We start from the raw sequence: 25,959 nt of genomic DNA on the forward strand, positions 1-25,959 counted from the left end.
GGTTAGGAAATATGACACGTGTTCGGTGTTTTGTGGTTTTGTTGTACGTGACTGTGTTTATTCAGGTAGAAGCCCTAGGGCCTAATCGTGGAAGCGGACGAATCGTTCGGCAAAGTAAAATAAACAAACACTAAATACACAAAGTGATCAATACACGGACGGAGCGGCACTGCGGACGGGGCAAAAGGGCCAGGAGGCGGCTGACAGACGAGACGGGTGCTGCGTTTTCACTCTAGATCTGTCGCGGCAGGGCTTGCGGGATCAAACCGTGACCGAAGGTGCAAAGGTTGGGATCAGAGTGGCTGTAAGGAGGGGCAGGAGCTCTAGGATTAGGAAACGCAGCGGCCGCACAGCTGCGCACACCTGCGCAGGCTCTGAAGCAGACGGGTGCAAAGCACGCGGTGAGTAAATTTTGGCATTCATTGTGCAACTAGCAGTACCGCGGTGCTGGGAGATTTGCGAAGCCAGCACTGAGAAGATCTCCAGGACTGGATACAGTGAAAAGAGAAAGTTATTTCTAAATAATTTCGAAATTTTCTGTTTTCATCGCTGTTATGTGCGGAATAGAACCGAAAAGCTCCAAAAGCAGTTTAACATTATTATAAGGAGCTCAACATTCATTGCATACCGCTCGTAAATAAATGTTGTAAGACGACTGAAGGTGGGATTTTTCTGTTCGGATATTAGAATCGCATAATACTACAGCAAATCTTAAAGTGAGGAAAAGTGGAAATGTTATGTCTCTCGTTTAAATTTCCATCAGCTTGGCCCGTTTCTCGTTCTGAATGTCACGTGTTGAAATGCGACAGTGATGAACACTGAACGCATTACATGGAGGAAAAAAATGAGCACAAATGAATATATGGATCCTGCATATTTCCCGACCTGTGCCCGATGTCGCCCTGTACTAAAACAACCCATAAGGCTGCTTTTCAAGTAAAGACAAGTGATTCACAGAAATAAGGAGAAGGGTCATTCTCAGTCACTTTCTCCACATATCTCTCAGTTCCCGCTTCTCTTTTATTACGCAACTGCTACTTTTTGAAGAACACATCCATATACCAATTGCTCTTCACGGCCAGCAGAACTTAAATAATATGTGCGCGCAGGAATAAGAGGGAAAAAAATTACAGCAGGTGCTGGATTCTCCCAAAACAAGTGTGATAAAATATAAGCAGCATAGCAATCAGAGCTGTAGATGTATTTATTTCTATTTGAGACTATAACACACACACACACACACACACACACACACACACATGGAGCTGCGGCCATAAGGTCTCCGGCGCCTGTCGCGGCGGCAATCTCCGAACATGGTGGTGGACACCGGAAGTAAGGGATGCCGTCAAGCTGAAGAAGGAGTTCTATCGGGCCTGGCTGGCTCATGGGACTCCTGAAGCAGCTGACAGGTACCGACGGGCCAAACGGAGCGCGGCTCTGGCAGTCGTCGCGGCAAAAACTCTGGCTTGGGAGGAGTTCGGTGAGGCCATGGAGGAAGACTTTCGGTCAGCCTCAAAGAGATTCTGGCAAACCGTCCGGCGACTCAGAGGGGGGAAGCGGTGTTCCACGAACACTGTTTACAGTGGTAGTAGTGCGCTGCTGACCTCAGCTGAGGATGTTCTCGGGCGGTGGAAGGAGTACTTTGAGGATCTCCTCAATCCCTCCGACACGCCTTCCGTAGAGGAAGCTGAGGCTGGGGACTCGAAGGGGGACTCGTCCATTACCCTGGCTGAAGTTGCTGAGGTAGTCAAAAAACTCCTCGGTGGCAAGGCTCCGGGGGTGGATGAGATCCGCCCCGAGTTTCTCAGGTTTCTGGATGTTGTGGGGCTGTCTTGGTTGACACGCCTCTGCAGCATCGCGTGGAGTTCGGGAACGGTGCCTCTGGACTGGCAGACCGGGGTGGTGGTCCCTCTTTTTAAGAAGGGGGACCGGAGATTGTGTTCCAACTACAGGGGGATCACACTCCTTAGCCTCCCTGGGAAAGTCTATGCCAGGGTACTGGAAAGGAGAATCCGACCAATAGTCGAACCTCGGATCCAGGAGGAGCAATGCGGTTTTCGCCCTGGCCATGGAGCACTGGACCAGCTCTATACCCTCACTAGGGTGCTGGAGGGTTCGTGGGAGTTTGCCCAACCAGTCCATATGTGTTTTGTGGACCTGGAGAAGGCATTCGACCGTGTCCCTCGTGGCATCCTGTGGGGGGGTACTTCGGGATTATGGGGTTCGGGGCTCGTTGCTACGGGCTGTTCGTTCCCTGTATGACCGGAGCAGGAGCTTGGTTCGCATTGCCGGCAGTAAGTCAGACCTGTTCCCGGTGCATGTTGGACTCCGCCAGGGCTGCCCTTTGTCACCGATTCTGTTCATTATCTTTATGGACAGAATTTCTAGGCGCAGTCAGGGAACGGAGGGTGTCTGTTTTGGTGGCCGCGAGATCTCATCTCTGCTTTTTGCGGACGATGTGGTCCTGTTGGCTTCATCAAGTCAAGACTTGCAGCGTGCACTGGGGAGGTTTGCAGCCGAGTGCGAAGCGGCGGGGATGAGAATCAGCACCTCCAAATCCGAGGCCATGGTTCTCAGTCGGAAAAGGGTGGATTGCCCCCTCCGGGTTAGGGGGGAGCTGCTCCCTCAAGTGGAGGAGTTTAAGTATCTCGGGGTCTTGTTCACGAGTGAGGGAAAAATGGAGCGGCAGGTTGACGGACGGATCGGTGCGGCATCCGCAGTAATGCGGTCATTGTACCGGTCTGTTGTGGTGAAGAGGGAGCTGAGTCGTAAGGCGAAGCTCTCAATTTACCGGTCGATCTACGTTCCTACCCTCACCTATGGTCATGAACTCTGGCTCATGACCGAAAGAATGAGATCGCGGATACAAGCGGCAGAAATGAGTTTCCTCCGCAGAGTGGCTGGGCGCACCCTTAGGGATAGGGTGAGGAGCTCAGTCTCCACAGGAGCCAGTTGAGGTGGCTCGGGCATCTGTTCCGGATGCCTCCTGGACGCCTCCCTGGGGAGGTGTTCCGGGCTTGTCCCACTGGGAGGAGGCCTCGGGGCAGACCCAGGACACGTTGGAGAGACTATGTCTCCCGGCTGGCCTGGGAACGCCTTGGGGTTTCCCCAGAGGAACTGGAGGAGGTGTGCGGGGAGAGGGAAGTCTGGAGGACTCTGCTCAGACTGTTGCCCCTGCGACCCGGCCCCGGATAAAACCGGAGGAAGATGGATGGATGGATGGCACAGTTGGCAGTGTAGTGGGCAGTGGTAATGACTTGTAACCTGAAGGTTGTTGGTTTGAGTCCTTCTTTCACCACTGCTATGAAGCTTTGAGAAAGAGTTGTGAATTGCTTTGGATGAAGGCATCGACTAAATGGAAAATTAATTAGATATGTGGGCAGCGGTTAGGATAGTGCTTAAAGTTGTCAGATTGCTGTCGGAAGAACACAAGCGTAAATCCCTGCTCCTGCTGTAGTTTGCTTGGTCTCTGTGCTCACATGGAATTGCTACAGTGAAAATACTCATAAATGGGTAAAAAACTGTAAGGAGTTTAGTATACCAATCTAACATTGTAAATTGCTTAAAAAAATGAATACCGACCAATGGCTACAAATTAAGATGAGACATTTTCTGAGATCAGCATTATTTTCTTTTCTGGCTCTTTTCAGATTTGTTTGTACACAGTCACATACCTGGACACGTGCACTTAATTTACTTTCTTAGCTGACGCCTTCCTCCTAAACAAGCATAATAAAAATTAGCATTTTTTTGCCTGAATCCTAAATTTCACCAATTAATTACTGGTCTAGGTTATTTATGATTTTGCTACCTTTTTACCATGCCAGTTACATTAACTGGGGTGCTTGCACATGTTTGTGTGCGTACAAATGCACCTGAGTTATAACCTTATGCTGCAATAAATACATCTACAACTGTGAGTGCTGCTGTCCTACTTTATTGTTCATGGCTAGTGAAATAAGTTGTCTGGCTGTCACAGAATTAGCCAAAGGCAGATGCGGAGAGTACATCCTAGAGCTCAGTTTAACTCCTACACCCTCTGTGACCAGGCTGCCCTCGATTGCCCGCAGCAGTGACGTTCATGGCTCCCCTCTGCTCTTTCAGGACCTGCGGGCTGAGATCTGCAATTTGGTGTGGAGCATCACGAGACCCACACTTTCTCTGCACTTAGGAATGCCATGGCAACACCCAGCAAAGACAACAGAGCTCACCATCGCAACAAGGCGGCCTCTAGCAGTCCCCCAGGGTCGAACAATGAGCCCAAAGGACCTGGTAACTCTTCCTTGTTCTGATACTGGTTTAGATCTTCCTAAAATTCTCATAAATAGCATCACAGACATTTTTGAACCTACCAGCCCTAAAGAAGCCCACCTTAGAGATCCAGAGAATATACAAATAGAACCCCTTTTTTTGCAGTCTGAGCTGCTATGTGGTGGATGATCTTGGGTATATATGTGTGTTCAGAAGGGGACCGTGCAGAACTGGCGGCAGATGATTTGATACAATGGAAGAGACACATTGAGGTGAGGGCCATGGCTGCACCGTGTTAGACTCATTGTGGCCCATTGCTGTCATTATTTTGAATAGCAAAGGCACAGCGGCTGTCTAGTCCTATTGCCCTTGAAAGGGCAAGCTTGCAAATTTTTTTCCTGCGGATTAGGGAAAAGTGCCTAGGTGGCTAGTGTGACACCCAGAGGAGACCCACTGCTGTCTCAAGGTTCTTTGCGATGGATGCATCGTGCAGCAGGTGAAGGCGGAACTGCTGGAGCAGATACAAGGTGTACTTGGTGACCTCCTGGACAAGGCCATCAAAGAGTCCGTGCGGTCCTACTCCAGCCACAGTCGAGTGCTGCCAGACAGAGTAGCAAATGCAGCGAAAACCAACAGGTAAGAACATAGTTCAAGCCTACGATTGTCATGTGTTGTCTACATCATTGGTAACACCTAATGAACCATCCTGTCCATATAAGACTAGAACCCCAACTATTTCCTCTGCTTTCCATGTGTCATGCAGTGCAGTCATCATCTAATCATTTGCTAGTCGTTCACGACGCATTCGCCTGATGGTGCAAAACAGACAGAAGTTGACCGTTCACGTTTTATGGGTTTCTTGCAGAGACCACAGAATGGAGGACGGCAAAGTGTTTATGGCTCGACGCTCGGTTCTAGAGTAAGTTTCGATCCCATTCCAAGTCGTGCGACTCAACATTGTCATCGCCGAAGCGAATCCACCTGTTCAACAGTTGCTTCCGCTAACGGGAAATGGTCCCAAGGACTCGTTTCCGCAGAAAGCTCATTCCCCGCATCTGAAATTCCATCTTGAATTTTTCATGGCCGATATCAGTCCATCTGCTGACTCTGTGTCTCCTATCTGCAGTGAACTGTTTGAGATCAACCACATCAGGACCATCTACCATATGTTCATCGCAGCACTGATGGTCTTTATCATTAGCACCTTGGCGGTGGACTACATTGATCAGGGCAGGTGTGCGCCACTCGCACCGCTGATCTTTCCACATGGATGATAGATGCTATATGGTGACGTCAAGCACCCCAGGCTGTTCTGCTTCCGCTTCTTAACACGTGTGTCCCGTGCTGCATGAGACCGCCAGCTCTGAGTGTTGTTTGCTGTGCTCTGCTCACAGGCTGGTGCTGGAGTTTGACCTCCTGTTCTACGCCTTTGGCAAGTTGCCCACTGTGTTGTGGGCCTGGCTCATCATGTTCAGTTACACGCTAGCTGGACCGTACCACGCTCTAACCCTGTGGGGAGGACTTTACCACAGCAGCAGCGTCCCTGGAGTTCTGAGCCTGGGAGTCACCCTGCTGCTGGGTGCCCTGCAGGCCTGTGTTCTGGGGGTCTTTCCTATTTACGTGGTAGTGCGGTACCAGCTGCCCCCAGCGTCCCGATTCATCATCATCCTGGAGCAGGTACGTGCGCGACATAGGAAAGACGGACAGGCTTATTGTTGAGCAGCTGGAGAGGAAGACGAAGTCCAGTCGAAACGAGCAGAAAGGTCCAGAACATGCAGTGCCAAGGTGACACAGGTGAACGTCCTTGGACTCCACGCTGAAATGTCACAATAAATTCCACACCTGCACAAACGTGGTTATTTTTACAAGTTCGTCATCCCCCTGTGCTGATGGCAGTATCCAAAGTCTCCTCTCCTCTCCCTGCTTATTGAAGATACTGGTTGATTGACTGATTTAAACTTTTAGATAGCAAATGGACACTTAGTCACACTCCTGGACTGTAAAAGAGACCTTTCACTGAACAATTGATTGCGGAGATAAAGAGAACCAGGCAAAGACACGGACCTCCTTCTGGAGGGTTCCAAAGGGCAGACAAACTGAAAACGAGAACAAACCGAATGAAGCGAAGAATTCATATTCGTGCTAAATAAATTCAGGAGTTGACCACGTGGTTCTGTTGTGTTCTGCTGTGGTCCACAGAAGTGCTGCTGCTCTAGATTTACAGCTTTCACATCTAGCGGTGGTGGGTTACGTGTGTGTGTATGTTTCCCGTACGGGCCCCAGTTTTCGGAACCATCTATATTGCGTTGACGGCTGATCTCCCCTCCCCTCCTAGATCCGGTTCCTCATGAAGAGCTACTCCTTCATCCGGGAAAACGTTCCAGTAATTATTAACCACAAGCCACAAAAAGGTAATCGGACGACACCCGTGGGTCTACTCCAAACTGATATGTACCACATTTCTGCACTCATTCATTCAGCTGATGCGTTTCTCCAAAGCAACTCACAATGTTAAACTACTTACCTATTCGTACAGCTGGGTAAGTACCTTGCTCAAGGGTACTACAGTCAGAGGTGGGATTTGGGTTCAAAGCTCGGTGCCCCTGGCACATTCTCTAATGCAGTAGTTTTGGGCAATTTGAGATTTTCTCCACATTATCTCAAAACTTGCCCAAAACCCATTGAAACACACACATAAACACTGTCTAAAACCACTCGTCCCAAGCGGGGTCGCGGGGGAGCCGGAGCCTCGCCTGGCAACGCAGGGCGCGAGGCCGGAGGGGAAGGGCACACACCCAGGACGGGACACCGGTCCGTCACAAGGCACCCCAAGCGGGACTCGCACCCTAGACCCACCAGAGAGTGGGACCCGGCCAAACCCGCCACACCATCATGCCACCATAACCCCCTATCGAAACACTAAAGATGGATATCTATCCATCCTTAGGAAACCATTGCTCATATAACCACATGTGCTGCATCCCTCTCTCTGAAAGGGACTGAACTACCATTATATCCCACATGGCCCCCCATCTATTGTTCCTGCAGCATAGACTTACTGAACACTCCTATTCCCCAGGAGAAGCCCCCAAGTTCCCCACCTTCTCCAGTTACCTATACTTCCTCTTCTGCCCTACACTCATCTACAGGGAGTCGTATCCCAGGTGAGAGGACTTCACTGTAAACGGTTACTTTTTGTTATGTTTGATTACGAGTCAGGATTATTATTTTTCTCCTCATGTTTGCATGGGTTTTCATCTGTAGATGTGTTTCGGGTTACTTGGTGACTTAAAATTCCCAATAATGTGTGTGATTTCACTGTGATGGGCTAGTGTTCCATCCAGAGGACCCTAGTACCCTGGCCCAGCACCCTTGGTTTCACAGCTGGGCTCCACAACTGGATTGTCCATTCTTATTATTACATTTATTCATTGAGCTGATGCTTTTCTCCAGAGCAATTTACACTGTTCAACTACTCAAAGTTATTTACCCATTTATACAGCTGTGTGGTTTGTACTGTATTGGTTCAGGGTAAGTACCTTGCTCAGGGGAACTACAGCAGGAGGTGGGATTTGAACCAGCTGTGATTTGCAGCTCTAAGCACTACGTTGCCAGCTTCTCATTATTATTATTGTTATTGTTGATTGTTGAAAGAATTGATTGATTGATTATTGAAAAAATTAAAAGACATGGTCAAAAATCGTAACGCATGGAGACTGATGATCCATAGTGACTGAAAGTCGGCCTCGTCTGAACGGTTAAATCATCATCATCATCATCATCATTATTATTATTGCCAGTTGTAGAAGCAGACGTGTTGCTGGTGTTGCCTTAACAAAATATGCCAAATTTTTCACAAAACAGGAATCCTTACATTAGGTGGAACTATGTTGCTGTAACCTTTGCTAAGGTAAGAATTAGATAAATTTACTTTACTCAATGTGCATAGGAATATAGGGAATGAGTGGGGATGTATGTGAGCCACATTCAGCAGCCAGTATGCTGAGCGTTGACTGACATTATAACACACACCCTGAGCGCCCTCTCATGTCACCACTACACCCTACAGTACTAGAACAGAAGCAATACTTCCGTTTTGGTTAATGAAAAAAAAAACACGGTACTGTATTCAGACGAAGAAACGCATTTCTTCAAATAGCTATAACCTTTATGGCACTGCAGTGTTGCTTGTGACGTATATAAAACAACGTTTTCCAAACTTTGCCCAATGGAGTACAAAATACCTGTCGTTAAAACAAGCCAATCTTGTAGAACATCTCGACTTTCTCTTCTTTTCCGAGGCGAATCCCTGTTAATTCCCCATCTGTTCTCCATCAGCATAAAAACATGCGTTTCTGAGTCTCGTCATCGGGATTAAACTCGACCTTCCCCTTTCTCGTACAGATCCTGGGTTGTTTGTTCTATGCGTATTTCGTCCTGGTGCGACTCTGCATTCCAGCCCTTATGAATGAGAGCATCCAGCCCTTCAGCACTCGAACCCTGGTCCTGGCTCTGTTCCACGCCACCCTGCCAGGTACCTGTAGAGCCGCAACATTTTCCCCGCTGTTGTCATGTTGTCACAGCGGCGATGCTGTCATCGGTACGCCGTAGAGCTGCGGAGCCCTGACGGCAGCGCATACACAGCGTCGGTGTCGCTGCGCACGGCGACGTGCGCGCAGGTGCCCGGCGTTTGCCTTCTCACGTACACGGTGTTACCGAGCGTTCGCCGTGATCTTTGACTCTAACGGAAAGACTCTGTCAGGCATGCTAATCCTGCTGCTGGCCTTCTTCGCCTTCCTGCACTGCTGGCTCAACGCCTTCGCTGAGATGCTGCGATTTGCCGATCGCATGTTCTACAAGGTGAGCGCGCCATGGGCGCACAACAGTCGAGGACGCTTCCAACACGCACTCAATACGCAGCCGACACAAGTCCATCACGCAGCCTTAACGCTTTGTCGCTACAGGGGTGGACCGCGGTGACGATTCTAGGGGTCCGCATTTGGAGAGGGGACCAGACATGTATACGTATTATATTACCTATATGTTACATAGCAGCTGTGTCCCAGCAATATTCTTTGAAGGAGCCAAAAACTCCAAGCTACGTCCCTGCTTACGGCCTCTTCGGCCTCGGCGATTTTGCCGACTGCTGTTTGCAATAGATCGGGTACCGACTTAACGTTCAGTTTGCAGTGTCTACACCTACGAGCGATTGAGACATCAGAAATATGCGGTTAAACAGTTTCAGCCTCATCATTGACAATGACTGACAATGACTGTTAAAGGGATATGAAGCATAAACATTCCACAAAGAAATGTAATGCTGAAATCCGTCTGCTTTTAAGGCGAAAGTGTAGATTCATTGTGAAGCGGAATTACCATCAAGCTCCGTGCGAAGCTTCTCACAGTCTCTTCTTGGGTTAACAGGACTGGTGGAATTCCACGTCCTTTGCAAACTACTACCGCACCTGGAACGTGGTGGTCCACGACTGGCTCTACTACTACGGCTATCGGGACTTCCTCTGGGTACCTTTCCGCTCGGGTCCCGTCGCTCCCGTTCCTGATGGGGAGCAACTCATTGCAAAGGCTGACAAAGATTCACAGATGAAGGGCGTGTCGATTCATCATTTCACCTTCGTAACTCCCAGGATGAACGATAACACCTCTGCACACATAAACTCGGCGCGATGAATAAATGAATAGTTTTATTTACACGTGATTTCTGTACCCGCCGTGCGGCGTGCAGCAGGTTCTCAAAGTTTTACGCTTGATGTACTGCATAAATGTCAAGGCGGCAGGGAATGGTTACGGCTGGTCGATAATGTGAAAGTCGCTCGATCGAACCCTTGATCACCGTACTTAACCTGAACCGCTACAGTAATAATTCCCTGCTGTGAAAATGGGTGAATCACTGTAGACGGCTTTGGCCAAGACGTTAGCCAAGTAAAATCCAACAGTACTCTTCCCTTTCTTAATTTAACAGAGGCTTTTCTCCGATGCTCCAGTGGTCGGCTACCTACAATCGTTCACTTATTTTACTGAAGCAATTAGGATAAGCACCTTTTTCAAGGGTACTACAGCTAGAGATAGGATTTGAACTTATGACCTTTGGGGCCCAAAGGTAGTAGCTCTAATCACTAAACTACCAGCTGCAATAACAGAGGCCCAACTCAACTCTCAACGCCTCCTGTCCCTCCAGCTGTCCAGGCGCAGGTTCCGCACGGCCGCCATGCTCTCCGTGTTCATCGTATCCGCCATGGTACACGAATATGTCTTCACCCTCTGCTTCGGCTTCTTCTACCCGGTGATGTTCTGTCTCTTTGCCGTCTTTGGAGGTAAATCAAGCCTCTCTTCTGCTCATCACACGATGGTCTCCTTATAGCGCTTGCATCAGTTTTACTTAAATTGAGATTGTTGACCATTTTTCTGTCGACTTTCAACCCCAAAGATGAGCAACGTTCTTTTTAAAGATGGGAACATGTCCAAGTTTTAGATGTACTTCCCCAGAATCACACTCACAGTAAACATTTGACGCGTCACCCTCGACGACATGCCGATTATCTTGAGAAAGCGGTCCTGCAGGTGTCTCTCATGGTTATTGCACTCCACCCGCCCCCAGTGGTCTTCAATTTCACCATGAACGACAAGCGCAAGAGCCCCGTGTGGAACATCATCATGTGGACGTGTCTCTTCATCGGCCAGGGTGTGCAAGTGTGCCTCTACTGCCAGGAATGGCACGCGCAGATACATTGCCCGCGTACAGGGGTGGGTACTGCCCGCTGACACACCGCAGTGCCCGGTCGCACAAGAACCAGTCAGGCCACATGCTTTGAGCAAAGCTCAATCACACACACAGTTCAGAAGCTGTACACAGTGTGTATAGCAGCGCCTGGGTTCCATAGTAGAGGATTACACAAGAGTAAAACATGTAGCACTGCACTAGGTCACCCCCCCCCCCTTCCCTTGTGGGGGTTTGAAAAAAATGTGGCAGATGGTTCAGGATACACTTCCTGCTCTCCGAAATGGTTGAAAACCATCCGTGCAGAAGAACACAAACGCGCTTAAAGCATTAACATGCTTAGAAGTCCAATTTGCAACAAACAGGTGGTCTTCAGCTAAATTAGGAGAGCCAGGTACCTGGGGCTGGTTGGAGAGCTCCATACCACTCCGTTGTGCAGGTGCGAGAAATGGAGCGCGTGCGCGCACACACACACGGCTGTGTCTTTGCTTATATGTGCAATACTTGAGATTGTAGAATCAGACTATCAGCTTATAAACTGAATGCTCTGGATTTGTAGGTTCTCAATGTTCTCTCTGTGCTGTCTGTTGTACAGAAGAGTTTCTGGGAGCTGGTGATACCGCGGTCCTGGTCCTGTAACTGAGACAATGCATCCACAGAAGGTCCAGCAGCAGCTCAACATGCATGTGACCCTTTGGTATCAAGAGGATGGTGCGAACCTAGAGCGGCTGCAGGACAAAGCTATGGAGGTGGACTGGAAGTAGGGACCTGTCTGGAGAGGAGAACATCGGTGCACCAAAACCACTGCTCTGTCTCAATGTTGGGAGCAGAAAACTGCGCCCAAGTTGAGTTTTCCACAATGTTCAAGACATCTTTTATCATCTGTTTGAACATGAAAGTCATGAACCTAATTTGCTACGTAGACAGATCACTTATTCTTAAAATACACTTGAGCATATGTAGCTTGAGCATGTATGCAAGTGTAGTACCAGCGAGTGTTCTCGACGCGTCTAATCCGAGTATTTATCTTGAGCACTAAGCTTTGACCGCAAACATGACATCGGGACAGATGGCCTCAAAAGTGATTATTTAAGAACAATTTATTAGATGCAATTTTATTGTACATACCCAAAGCACCAGTACACAAAATAATTGTGAACATTTAAAATGCATCACTGTTTAAAAAGATTTAACTCTCAAAAATAGTTATCCATAAAGCAGTGCAATAAAAAGACTTGCTTAAACAACATGAGTGCCTTATGTTTATAACAATGCTAACAAACATCGGCAAGTGCATCTATGTGCTTTGATTTAGGAAGAAAATTAAAATAAAAGGAATGGCATGTTTTGTTTTTTTTTTTTAATGAAAGGCTATATGCAGAAAATCACAGATTCACACTGTCCATAATGGGGGGGGACACCCAGGGAGCATAATCAAGGGATTAGAGACCATTTCCATTCATAACCGTTTCTAGGCATCATCATCATCACGTGGATCGTTCAGTTTAGGACATAAATCAGCTTTCACAGTTTCAACCCTGTAACCGCACATCTTTGAAAGCAGTCCCTTGTCTTATTTCGTAATGCACGACGAGTCGATAACTGGCGGTTATGATGGGGGATTAGAAAGTCACGGGGAAACCTTCACGTTAAAGGTTAAGGGTGGATGCGAGTGGGGCAAACGAAACAAAAAAAAAAAAAAAAGGCAGGTTGTGCCTGTGTCGCAGAAACGGCTCCGTTTCTGAGGAACAGGCCAGCATGGATGCGTCCCCCTCCATCACGAAGACGGGCCGAGGAAGAGCCACTCAACGGCACGGATCACGAACACGACGGCGGCGAGCTACCGGGCGGGTGCTCGCGAGTCTATTCACAGCCCAAAGCGAGTTACACGGAACGACGTTTCACTTCAAGGAACGCGGCTCACAGAATGACGCCGGGCAGCACTGCGGTGACGAGCCAAGATATAAACGCATCTTTAGGAAAAAACATTTTGTCATCTAACACCGATGGAGTGATCAAGCAAAAGAAGCATCCAAAAAAAAAAAAAAAAATTCACCACAAGTGAACCAGGAGGAACTCCGATTCCTGGTCATTCTTGAACCGTGGTACAACACACTAACAACGAACTGGTTTGGGGGGGGGGGGGGGAGAGGCCAAGAACAAGTGCAACAGCAGCCTCTCGTTCAGAAATTGGGTGTTTGGACCTGTCAGCTCTCACATAAACTCCAGTGCCCTGAAAGTGAACACTCGCTGCTCTTAAGTGCCCGTGTGCTTACATTAGAACTGCTTGCAAAAGCACACATTGGACGACGTTGGCGGCCGGCGCTTGACCTTCCGCTTGGCGCACACGTTCACGGTTGGAACGGCCTTATTTAGTAAAGGAACGGTTTCGTTTGCGTTTGGTCGTGCGCCGCTGCTGGCGGCACGGCTGTCCGCTCGTGGCGTCTCTTGATCGGCTGGCGACGGCAGCGGTTCACTTGGGAGTTGGGGTCTACGTGTCCCTCCACACACACACACACACACACACACACACACACACACACCCCCCCCCCCCCCCCCCCCCCCGATAGAATCAGAAGGGCGACTACACGTTTTCACAGATTTCCTCACCATTTAGGGACACAAGTGACAGCATTCAGTGGTTCCTCCTCTTAGCCAGTTGGTGAACTCCAGCAAACAGCTACTAGCCTCCAGCAGGTCATCTTAGGGCACTATTCACAATGGTTCAGGAGATAAGCAGCCATTATTCAGGAAGAGACAGACAAGAAGTGCTACCAAAAACACTATTCATCAGCTAGAGACTGGAAGTACCATCCACCAACTGCACGTTTACTGCTACGTTTCCCAGGCCGGAACCACAGTTCCAATTGAACAGATCTGGGCACATCTGTGTCTCACGCACTATGTGGGGTTTTTAAAAATCACACACAAATCAGGGAAGCAAAAAAAAGAAAAAAGAAAGAAAGAAGTTGTTTTTAACAGAGGCTGTGGTTCTGGAGAAAATTCCCGTTCTCATCGGAGGATCTTTCTTGGGATACTGTCGCTATTCTGAACAATTGGCACAAAGGAGAGGGTTAGGAGTCATTCTGTGTATCCAAGTCCAAAACACATCTTGTATTAAAGTCACTTCCATCCTCTTTCACTTAGTGAGCTTCTAATTTTGGGGATTTCCTTGAGAACCTAAATGATGCTAATTTATTTCAAATTAACCTTCGGTAACCGTTGAGCTACTTCGGGGAGCGCTGCCTGGCCAGTCGATTCATGAAGCAACAGGTGACAGTGGCAACGATGAGAACGCCCACAAAGAGGGCCGAGGACACTCCCACCACCAGGGGAATTAGCAGGAGATCAGCCGCTGGGGGGGGAAGAGAAAATAAACATTTCATACAGTCATGGACTTCCTGTAGCGCTTCTGGTATTTTGACCATTTAAAACCAAACTGAAAAATAATTTTCAAACCAGATCTACCAATCTATGCATTTATTTCTAAACGATTAATGCAGAGTGCAAAGGATACCGGTGAAATAGAAAGGTATGCAGCGATTACATTTCACATGGCCAAACACACACACAAACTTACCTCGGGAGTACAAGTAGACGCGCACAGGAGCCGATTCCACCCCCACACCGGTATTGTACCACCCTCCGTGTGGGTCCTGTCCCCACACCTCTGCCTGGCACATATAGTGTCCCTGATCCTCCACCTGGGTGGCGTGAACCCGAAGCCTGTAGCTGTCGGCCGCAAGCCGGTCGACGCTCACGTCGCTGCCGTTGGCGTAAAGACGCGAGAAGCCCTCGTACGTCAGCACGGCCAGAACCCGGCCACGCCCATCTCCCGCGGACTCTTCCTCCGGCCCCTCGGGCTCGTCCCTCTTCTGCCACCACCTGACCTCCACTTGAAAGGGACCCGTGGTTGCCACGGAGACGTTGCACATCACAGCGACGGTGTCGCCGCGCTTCAGAAGAGGACCGCGGGCCAGCGCCGCCACCGCCGACACGCGTACCTCTTTTTCGGGGACGGGGCGGGGGAGGGAGGGAGGGAGAGCAGCGGATCATCACACGGCAGAACAATCACTGGGTAACCACAGCTGACACCTCGGCACAATTTTTCATTTGCGCTGTACCATTTTAAATTATAAAGAAAAGTATTTATAGAAGCGTAACCGTGGCACAGATGCAAAGAAGCCGCCTTTACTGGCGAGCTGCAGGTTTCCGCCTCTCTCCTACCTTTGATTCTGAGGGTGACGCTCACACCATCAGACCTCTGGGTGACCGTGGCAGGACTGGAAGGTCCAGGGTTGCGACGCCCTGCGAACACGCTGACGGTGCAGCGGTAAACGCCCGAATTGCTGGGGTGCGCCGAGAAGAGGCGCAGGGAGTACCTGCCCTCGGCTTCCTTCTCCATGGAGCCTCCTCCCCTTCGGCTCACGTCGTCGCCCCAGCTCACCGCGCCGTCGGGGCCGAGTCGGGCCACCTCCACCTCCGCCCCCACGCCCGGGCCGTCCTCGCCGCTCGCCGCGCCCCGCTTCATCCACTGCACCAGCAGGGCAGAGCGATTCCAGGCACCGACCCCACGCACCACACAGGTCAGGCTGAGAGGGGAGCCGGCGGGAAGCGTCACCTCCCCCCTGGGCACCGTTGTGACGGTCAGGGTGTCCGCTGGAGAAGAGCAAAACAGGGCAGAGCGGAGGACGTTGTTCCGGTTCTGTGTCTTTGTGTCACTTTTTTAAAAGGGCACACAAACAGGTCTGTCACCACAACTGGTGCCCACAGGACTTCCAGTTCCTTAAAATAAAAGCAGCAAAAGCAAAAAAGACCCAAGTGAGGGCAGATTAAAGGGCACAAAATAATTCTGAAAGTGACCAGAGAGAGGAATGTGGTACAACACACACACACACAGCCTGAAACCACTTGTCCCAAACGGGGTCGCGGCAAGCCAGAGCCTAACCTGGCAACACAGGGCGTAAGGCTAAAGGGGGAGGGGACGCACCCAGGACGAGACGCCAGTCCGTCGCAAGGCACCCCAAGCGGGACTCGAACCCCAGACCCACCAGAGAGCAGGACCCGGTCCAACCCACTGCCACCCCCCCTTCAAACAGGCTCTGAGGCAGAGTGGGGTTCAGTTTCAATCCAGCCTATTGATGACATCACACACGGTCAGCGTCGGGCACCCGATGCAGCAGGTGCAGGGACTGTGCCGGAGGACACCGACCGCTGGGGAGAGGAAGTGAAATTTACCTTTAAAAAAAAAATCTGGGGTAAAAAGAGGCAAAGAACAACGTGGTCTCCACAGCTATTTCAACTGTTGGCAACGATCGGACACCGTTTATGCTTCACATCTGTCTCATTTTTTAAAACCGCCTCGTTGACGCAGATGCGGCACGCGACTTAGGAGACACGTTTGGTCAATTCTTGGGGGTAAAGATGGAGACGGCAGCCTCGGCCTCCAACACGGGACGTAAACAGAGCCTTTTGAGAGATTAACTCAAAGGGGAGAAGCGATGCAGGATTAGCGGCGGCGCCAAGCAGGCGGGGACTGACCTAGCGGCTGCACAGTCAGGTTGCCCAGCTCCATGGTCCTCTGCGCGATCCGCTCCCACCCTCCGTCGGGGTCCATGATCCACTGGGTCGCTTCGCAGAAGTAGGCCCCGGAGTCGCCAGGGGCCACGGCGGCCATCCGCATCACGTACACGGTCCGATCTCCGGGACCTTTCCTCTTCTCCAGGGAGATCTCGCCCTCTCCGTATCGCTGCTCATAGTCCCCGGCCCGCCCGGGAGCCACGCCCAGGTCCCGTCCGATGGAAACGATCTCTCTCAGGTTGTGGCCCTGTCCGGCGGCCCCCGAACCCGGCACGCTTCCGCCACGCACGCCGAACGTAACCGAGAGGTGCGTGTGCTGTTTGGACCGGACGGTGGCCTCACACGTGAGCTGCAGCTCCGCTCCCTCTGTCAACGGCTGGCCGCTCAGCGAGCGGGAGTGGCTTATCTGGAGGGTGTCCGGGATCACTGGCGGGTCCGAGGACGACGGAGGGGAGAAAGGGGAGAACGTCAACGAGTAAGGGCAACAACGGTCCAGCAGCAGAGCCCCTCCCGGGTACAAGGTAGTCCAACGGGGACCGCCTCCTACCTTTGACGGAGACGGACGCGCTGTAATTGCCCTGGTAGCGCGAGTCCGTGCTGGGGGTGTAGCACTCGTAGCGGCCCTGGTCCTCGGGGCGCAGCCGCTGCACCACCAGCCTCGCCTGGTCGCCCGACTCTCTCTCCACTCGCACCTCGCCCGACCGCACCCGCGGCTGGTAGGGGGCGTAAGAGAAGCCCCGGTCCCGTGTGGAAATCACGCCGATTTGCCGCCCTCCCGAGTCTTCGCGGTACAGGTACCACTCGAAGTCCTGGGTCCGGGAGCCTTCGTAGCCAGACACCGAGCACGGCAGGGATAAAGGAAACCCGGCCACGCGGTACAAGGGTCCGGGGGGGAGAGCGACCTCACGGCACGTCGCATACCGCAGCGCTGGAGGTGGGGAGCAGCGAGAGAAGGTCAGGCAGCGTTCTACCGCTCCCCGTTTTACGCGGAAATCAACGTATGGCACTAACGGCCTCTCTCTTCGCTAGAGATCCAATTCCATGGAAGCAACAAACAAGTGAAAATAAACGTTTTAGCGATCAGCCCGTTTTTGACAGCAATAAAATGACACTGACTGAACACAAACTTACCTTGTGCCTCAAAGTACATCAACCACCATATTCACTTAAGTCAATACAGAAAAATTCTAAACTGGTACGTCGGTAAAACGGACAACCGTTACCAACGAGCCTCTAAATCTATCTGGAGATATGACATTATTTTGAAGTTATGCACCGAGAGACAAATACTTCACAATGTTTTAACTCGCCTTCATTAACCACGTTGAAAGGAAACAATGACAGAATGACACAGCGTTGCCATTTCACCTTTAGTGTATTTTTATCTTCACACAAGCTTAAAAGGTTTCTGAACTGATTCAAACATTGAAATAAGCAAGATAAAAATATACTGTGCTGAAAAAAAGGCTAAAAATTTCAGGAGCTAAAAACCATTCTATACTTACTCATCCTTTTGAATGTCAGCTTAAGTAAACTTGAAACTCAGTTAAAAATTAATGGAACTAAGAGAAACTAACATGGAAATGCGTGGATGTAGCAGTTAAGACCTGCTGCCTTTGGAGTGCTGGTTCGAATCTCACCTCTGGCTGTAGTAGCCTTGAACAAGGTACTTACCCTGAAATTGTTCCAGTAAAAGTGCCCAGCTGTATGAATGGGCCAATAATTTTAAGTATCTTAACATAAGTTGCGCTTTGGAGAAAAGCATCAGCTAAATGAATCAATGTAAACTTTTGGCATCTAACAGAAGACGACACACACGTTGACTGAAACCGCTTGTCCCAAGCAGGGTCACGGGGAGCCAGAGCCAGACCCAGCAACACGGGGCAGAAGGGACACACCCAGGACGGGATGCCAGTCCATCACAAAGGACCCCAAGCGGAACTCGAACCCCAGACCCACCGGAGAGCAGGACCCGGTCAAACCCGCCGCGCACCTGCACAAGAATTACTTAATGTAAACTAGAAAAAGTGGTTAAATTAGAGAGTAGACAAATCTCCTCTGAGTGGGGGGGGGGGGGGGGGGGACTCGTCTCGCTTAATTCCTTAAAAACAGATTTGTGGGCAACTGTCAAAAAGACTGAAAGCGCTTAACAAGGTAAACCTGGAAAAGAAAGAATCCAGAAAAACCTGATATACGGTGAATGTGCGGCTGAAAAATCTTATTTTTTATTTTTACAAACTTACTCCTCCTTCGTCATCCTGTATGAAGGGAATATGAGCGGAGACCTTGAACCCTAGAACTACTTTATTGTAGTTTTCCTTTTATACATATTAAATTATTAAACATATACACAACCAAAATAAACGATCCCCCAACCGTCCATTTAAATCACAAACTGACCCAACGATGGCCTGGACATTATATTATTGACTCATTTATCCAACACTTTTCTCCAAAACAACTTACAATTTTAGGTTTGTACATGGAGCCATTTAAAATCATTTACCTATTTATACAAAGTAATTTTTATCTAACAATCCAGGTCTTCTGATTAGATCCAACTATGGTGCTTCCAGACCCACATATTCAATAAATGCATGGCAATGGCCAAAAAAAAAAAGAAAAAGAGAAAAAGACGACACACAAGCACCTGAGAACCATACTTTGCTTTTCTGTTTGATGCTGACTGTGTGTCCATCTGAGAGCTAAATTTATAGAGAATCTTACCCATCCAGGACTCATGTGGAGCCATTGAACGTATGGAAAATACAGCCTTTCGTACAGTGCTGCCTCCTCATGTTACACACAGCTGTGATAAAAAATTCCAGTTATATGGGAAAAAATGTTTTTTTGATTCACTTCCCAAATTTCTATATTTGTCTTTTGTGAAATGAAGGCAGCCAGCGTTTAACTGCCGAGTAAGTACACGCAAACAGACGTGTGGCGCAGACTCTTTGACTCACTTCCACGGTGTTTACAGCTCATACGTGTTCAGAGTTTGTAACTAATAACATGACACAAGATGTCAAATGCTGCTTGACAAGATGGGCTGTAAACAAACAAACAAAAAAAATCTTGACTGAATAGTTGTTTGCAGGAAAATGTGTTTTATCAGACCCAGAAATGAGTTTTTAAACGTAGCGCAACGTAAAAGCGAATACATACAGAACGTCTCAAATGCGTACCACCGAGTGCGACTGAGTTACGAACACACAGTTACGACCACGGAGTTACGAACGGCCTTTCCGATCGCAGCCGCGCTGTTCTTTAGGACAAGGACCGGAGCAGAAGTGTTTCAGCTGCTCGGAAAATATTTAAAATTTGACAGGAAAACACCAGGTGCTCGAGGGAGATCCCGGGCCCTGGAAAACACACCAATCCAGTGACCGCAGGAGGACAAGTGGCATTAAAAGAGATTAAAAACGCCAGCAGCGCTCGACTTCTGGAGCAGCGACGAAGCGATGGACGGAGGGGTCGGAGCTGGTCGGTCGGGTTGGGGGACGCGCGCACACACACACACACACACACACACACACACACACACACACACACACACACACACAAACACAAACACAAACAGGCCAGGTTTGCAGGAGCAGAGGGGAACTGTCGCGCCTTTTTCCCCGCGCGGGGTGAGGGCGCGAGAGCATCGGCGATCCGGCGAAGGTGTCACGCGGCCAGCCAGCATCGGACTCGTCGATAGCTCGCGCCCCCGATCCGCGAGATTCAGTTCAGTTCAGTTCAATTCAGCCCCCGTTCGCAGCCTTTTAACCAACGCGATCGGCGATGTCCTTCGCTGTCAGGCGGGTTCGCTACAGAGAATTTGTGCAGTGACCTGTCATAAACGTTCACGCACGGACACGCGCGCGCGCACACACACACACACACACACACACACGCGGTGAGGGGTGACAGATGGGAGCCGCGGTGCAGGAGCGTCAGTGTGGAGCGCGCACACTATATATGCCCGCCGCCGGCCAGAACAACTCACCCCACGGTAAGATGACCGCCACGAGCCACGAGCCCATGATCCTGGTGAAGAGCGGAGAAGCGCGCGTGTCCAGAGGTTTTACTCACACCCTCGGATCATGATCCGACGTCCGGGCGAAGTGACTTGCTTGCGTGGAATCGGCGCGAACACGGAGCGACCGGGGCTCCGATTATTAAAACCGGATTGAACGCTGATCGGGAGAATATGACGGAACGCGCCACTGCACTGGCGTTCGGCAGAAATTTGCTTTACTCCTGTGCTCTTCTCCCTTTCTCCTCTATCACATTACACTGGACTCGCCTCCTCCAGCTGCCCACTCCATTAGCTACCAAAATTTTTTCATTTCCTTTTTTTATTCAAACCAGACGTTTCACGAACACTTCCCTCCTATTCCGACACCCGCTGTTCACCCTCCCCTGTAGCGCTATTTGCGTATTCATCGAGGCTGAGATAAAGCCCCAGTCGTAGGCGGTGCACAATGGCGTCGCTCAAGTTCTTCCACCAATGAAAAATGACCATGTTCGTCCCCGATTGGCTTACGAGGAGGTTCTGCAAGTGCAACCAATCAGAATGTGGTCTTTTGCGTCGTGGAATAGCAAAACGTGCCAATCACATCGTCAATTAACATCAAAATGTAGGCCAGCCCCGCCTCTCACGGCTTGGTTCAATGAGATACAACCTGCGAGCGTTTCCATAGCGTCGGTTCTCGGTCTATGGATACAGTATACAAGTACATACATATAAGTATTTATACGGATACAATATAAGTATTTATATGGATAAGTATTTATCCATAATACTGGATATATATATATATATATATATACAGTACTTGTATAATACAATACTTGTATTATAATAATAATAATAATAATAATTATAATAAGACTAGCGTTCTTCACTCCAACTTTGTAACGTCCTCGTATTTAGAGAGCGCAACACTGACCGTAAACAAAATATGCAAATCACGAAGTACTAACAGAGGGCCTTTTCAGTTTTTATTTATGATATAAAAAAGGAAGAAACGTTGCATTTGAATGAGGAATATTTCAAATGAACTTTTCGGACGATCAGAGTAACAAGTGTCTCCAGACTTAATGCACCAATAAATTGCACCAATTCGTTGAGATTAGTTGTCCCCATAAATTTCGAGGAATAGAACAGTAATTACCCACACAGAGCAGGTCAACTCGGGAATATTAGACATTAGATACGACTCCAGCTTTCACTCACTTTAAAATCAAAAACAAAACTAGTCTCACAATACATGTTCTTCGTGATATTTTTAAGATGAAGTTTTGTTAGGGAAAGCCGTGACATCATCATGCATTTCCAATACACACACAGCGCTTGTTGTGTGTCTCCCGTGTTTCTGTTTAACTCGCTTGCGTTCTAACTTTATATTCAAGTATCACACCTCTCTGACAAAGTATATTTTCACGATGAAAACTGAAAAATCCAACTCCGCAGATTTTAATTTTTGCATTCATGTTGAATTTATAGTCGGACTGCAGTCCGAAATTTGCTTTTACTACCGAACCCCGTGTTCACACCTGACTGTAATTACATCTTTCACCGCGTCGGGGCGCCAAAGGACCGCAGAGGACTGAGCGATGAACGCCCTTCAAACGCGTCGTGAAGACATTTCCCCAAACCTAAAATATAGAATATATTTTACAGTATATATATATATCTATATATATATATATACAATATACAATATATAATACAGTATATATATATATATATATATAGTCAAGGAAATATACAAGTGCATATTAACGATAATACTACATGTACTGAATGGTTCAACTAACTGATACGAATGATTTCAGTTAGACTCTTACAAAAAAATCACAAATGTATTGTCCAGTAATAACGATGCCATTTTATTATATATGTACTTCCAAAATATCGCTGTACACTTTTGTGTCGCCGTGTCCACGTGTGAACGTTTTCCGCGCGAACGTTGTCGCGAGCGGGTTTCCAGACTCACGAATGCACTTTTAACGGTGACCGCGAGGTGGCGACAGAATCCGTTCGCAAAGTGGCTACAGGACCTGCGAATTAGATGTGCGATATAGTACAGTACAGTACAGTAAAGTACTTATACCTGACATTGAAAAGGTGTCTGTATTTTTACTCGTTGCCATCTAGGTGGTATGAACAGCACCGTACAGACTTCCATAAAAAAGGTACTAATCTTGTAATGCAGTCAATACAGAGCGAGTGACGGCGCTACATTTTATAAGAAATTTTAATAAATAAATTTTATTACATTCAAACAGATTACATTACATTTTCCTACAGGCGCTTGGTTACAAACCCGAATAACATGTTAACAAACTTACAGTTACAGCAAAAAGGGAAATAACTGACAAAACTGCGTGGTACAATTACAAAGAGCTCCTAGTTTTTTATTTAAAATACTATTCACTATGCATTGCATTCAATAAATTGTACATACATTCGCGCAACAGTAGTGGTTTGGTTAAAAATACAGTAAAGGAGTAATTGTATCAAATGTTCTCTGTTGTCTCTGTTGTCCCATTTTCTCCCGCATCATGAAGCGAAGAGACATTAAAGGTACGTCCTTTTCTCTTCGTTTCTCGTACAGAAAGAGTGTAAAAATGACTCCTTTTATGGAGTTTTAATGTTGAGAAGACGAGGAAGGGTTTCCTGTTTATGTGTCCGCCTCTATTTTCCAATTTCTTACTGAACTATTGCATTAAGTTCATGTGGCGCTCAGTCTCCTTCAGCTTGCAAACACGATCCGTACAGGAAATCTGTTCGTAATTCATTGTGTTCGTAACTCCAACGTCACTTTTACGTCAGTGAAGATTTAATAATACACACGACCCTGTGTTTATGCCCTGTTTACTTCAGCAAAAGTAAGTAAAAATACTCTGCAAGACTTACAGTTGTAGAATTTGTATTAATTTGGAGCTACCTTAAAATTAAAACCAGTCTGAACGGACTGAAAATAAATACATATATATTTTTTTATTCTCTGCAAACTGCTGTTCGCTCCTGATTGTTGACCGTTCATCCCATAAACATGTGCTGCATTCCTCGTCCTGTTCTTGATCACTAACACTCTGAAATACCGCGCACCCGCACTGAACACTGTGGAGGTGAGTTGAATAATGTGGTCACACACTCCTATTCTGTTAGACAGTGTTTTACCAACATTTTCCTGCCAGGCCTGTAGAAACATGTTGCATTCTGTTTGCAAATACATACATTTTAAAGCAGTAGATTAGAACAGAAAATACTATAAATAAACAAACTGGACAATTTTTTATTTCCAAAATCCGTAACTTAACTATCAATAAATGTAAATGGATATATGGAGTCAATGTATTGAACTCTTGCAGGGGGATAAAAAGTAAGTTAAAAAAAACAAGCATTTACATCTGTCTAACACTTTTCTTCAAAGTCGTTTACGTTGTTGAGATACTTATGATGATTTACAGAGCCGGGTAATTTTTATTGGAGTGATTTACATTTATACATCTGAAGCTTTTCTCCCAAGCAACATACGATATTAAGCTATCTACCATTATTTATCCATATCTATGCAGCGGAGTAATTTTACTGGGGCAATTTCAGGTAAGTACCTTGCTCAAGGGTACTACAACAGGAGGCGGTAGTGTTCAAACCTGGGTCTTTCTAGTTCAAATGTGCTGCCTCTAGCTGCTGTGCTACCTGCTATTTCCAGCACATGGAGAGCAGGTTCCCTTACCACCTACCTTTGCATTAAAATATGAATTAGGGATAGTATGGATGGAGTTGGCCCTGGATGCATTTCACTGTAACTTTTCCTTTCTCTCTTCCATTCTCTGTGTCTTCCTTTCCTCATGTCACACAACCTCTATGTTTGCCTCTTTCACTCTATACTTGGGTTCACAGACTAAACTGTAACTGGGCACAGTGCTCTTGAAACAGAACAAATCTGTAATTAAAAACACAGGGCCACTCCCCTCTATCTGAAGCCATCCGAAGTGTCCCGGAGGTGGGAGATGTGAAGGAGGTAGGGCGGAGACGGGGTCTGAAGTCACAAACGGGTCGTGATCAGATGCCATACCGGTGCTGCCAGCTCCCCTTCATGGAAAGAGTTTTGCCGGAAGTGGCCGGAGAAACAACCAGTAGCGCCTTGTTGGTGTTTACATCGGAGGTTCTCCATCAAGCTCTCCTGCACGCGTGTATGTGCGCGCACACGCTAATCCACATTCCTCGCACATGGCTGTTTATTTAGTCTTGGGATACAAAACCGTGGCAGCCAGTCAGTCGGCATCGCCAAGTGGCTCCCCATCCCCTGCTCCAGCGTAGATCAACTTTCCACAAGACAAGCGCATATTTGGGCTCCATTCTTGGGTATACCCTCAACCATGGAGCGCTTTATCATGGGAGCTGTCCCAGGCCCCGCTGACACATGGGAGCAGTTTAGCCCGAGGTGGAAGGATCACTGCTAGAGAAAATAAAACGGGATTGGGGTTTTCAGCATGTCCAATTCATCAGCGCTGACAGGATATTAATAACCCTCTTCTTTTTCCTCTTTATGACTGAGGTTTTGTTCTTTTTCGCTCATCTATTATGTAAACCATCAAACAGGCCTAACCAGGCTACTGACCAGAGCGGATGGGGTTATGAACCAATGATGTACCGAAAAATGATTTCGAAGGGACTGTTTACTCGAACCCTGGGCTCGACGCGTGGGGTGCCACGGAACCCTTCTGAGGACGGGAGTTGCGATGGTAGCTGGAAGACGTTCAGTTGTGCGAGAGAGCGGCAGTGCGTGCGTGCGTGTGTGTGTCTGTGTGCTCAGGGTGGAGGGTGTGTGTATTATTGAAACGGAGGATGCAGAAGATGCCTCCTGCGGTGCGCTGCTGTGGTCGGGTGTCCCCGCCATCCCAGCGGAGCACATCGCCGCCTGTGGAGGAAGCGTGGTGGAGAGGGGATTGGAAACACATGGGCTGGGCTGCCCCCCCACCCTCCACTCCACGCCAACCCCGCCACTCGGCCGTGGCTCATACACCTCGGCCCTGGGCTCGTCCCTGGGCTCAGCCAGCGCGGGAGCGAGGAGAGAGGGGAGAGAGGGGAGAGAGGGGCGAGAGGACCCTTGTTTCTGTCCGAGGGGAGGCCACTTCTCCACAACACGTTTGACCCGCCTCTCTGAAACGGCAAGCGGGAATCGGGTATTTACACACTATGGAGACGTTAGCTCCGTTTGTATGTTTGCCTTGAAAAATTCATCATGTTGCCCAAACTCACTTTCTAAATGTCAAGATTAGGAAGTCAGGAGGATAAAACTTTTAAAGTGAGATCAGCTGCAGGAATTAGGGTGCGCCCCTCCTAACCGAGCGCCCTGTGCTTCCAGGATAGGCTCCGGACCACCGCG

The 25,959-nt window shown here is 48.5% G+C and overlaps 2 protein-coding genes across 2 annotated transcripts; one reads left to right on the top strand and one right to left on the bottom strand.

Moving 5' to 3' along the window:
- Positions 1 to 197: 197 nt before the first annotated feature.
- Positions 198 to 13,025, top strand: soat2 (sterol O-acyltransferase 2). Its single transcript, XM_018742223.2, has 16 exons — positions 198 to 401; positions 4,105 to 4,272; positions 4,465 to 4,523; positions 4,745 to 4,887; positions 5,117 to 5,170; positions 5,378 to 5,485; positions 5,646 to 5,928; positions 6,587 to 6,662; positions 7,331 to 7,415; positions 8,116 to 8,161; positions 8,656 to 8,785; positions 9,014 to 9,111; positions 9,676 to 9,774; positions 10,448 to 10,583; positions 10,868 to 11,013; positions 11,583 to 13,025. The coding sequence occupies exons 2-16, from the start codon at positions 4,179 to 4,181 to the stop codon at positions 11,628 to 11,630; spliced, it is 1,605 nt and encodes a 534-aa protein (XP_018597739.2). The 5' UTR covers positions 198 to 401; positions 4,105 to 4,178; the 3' UTR covers positions 11,631 to 13,025.
- On the bottom strand, positions 12,099 to 21,006 carry igsf8 (immunoglobulin superfamily, member 8). The gene is made up of 6 exons (XM_029247814.1): positions 20,559 to 21,006; positions 17,115 to 17,495; positions 16,529 to 16,993; positions 15,215 to 15,646; positions 14,568 to 14,993; positions 12,099 to 14,342 (listed from the first exon to the last, which is right to left on the bottom strand). Exons 1-6 carry the CDS (start codon positions 20,593 to 20,595, stop codon positions 14,215 to 14,217), a joined length of 1,869 nt encoding a protein of 622 aa, XP_029103647.1. The 5' UTR covers positions 20,596 to 21,006; the 3' UTR covers positions 12,099 to 14,214.
- Between the last annotated feature and the right edge of the window lie 4,953 nt (positions 21,007 to 25,959).

This window comes from Scleropages formosus, chromosome 22 (assembly GCF_900964775.1).
Source record: "Scleropages formosus chromosome 22, fSclFor1.1, whole genome shotgun sequence".
NCBI classification, from domain to species: domain Eukaryota; kingdom Metazoa; phylum Chordata; class Actinopteri; order Osteoglossiformes; family Osteoglossidae; genus Scleropages; species Scleropages formosus.

What these genes read in the sequence shown, in the direction of transcription:
- igsf8 (XM_029247814.1), bottom strand. Translation starts at nt 20,595, where the DNA reads ATGGGCTCGTGGCTCGTGGCGGTCATCTTACCGTGGG. An exon ending in CCTGACTGTGCAGCCGCTAG is followed by an intron (nt 15,647 to 16,528) that starts GTCAGTCCCCGC and finishes GCTCTTCTCCAG; the next exon opens with CGGACACCCTGACCGTCACA. An exon ending in CGTCTACTTGTACTCCCGAG is followed by an intron (nt 14,343 to 14,567) that starts GTAAGTTTGTGT and finishes TTCCCCCCCCAG; the next exon opens with CGGCTGATCTCCTGCTAATT.
- soat2 (XM_018742223.2), top strand. Translation starts at nt 4,179, where the DNA reads ATGGCAACACCCAGCAAAGACAACAGAGCTCACCATCGCAACAAGGCG. An exon ending in AATGCAGCGAAAACCAACAG is followed by an intron (nt 4,888 to 5,116) that starts GTAAGAACATAG and finishes GGTTTCTTGCAG; the next exon opens with AGACCACAGAATGGAGGACG. An exon ending in CCGATCGCATGTTCTACAAG is followed by an intron (nt 9,112 to 9,675) that starts GTGAGCGCGCCA and finishes TTGGGTTAACAG; the next exon opens with GACTGGTGGAATTCCACGTC.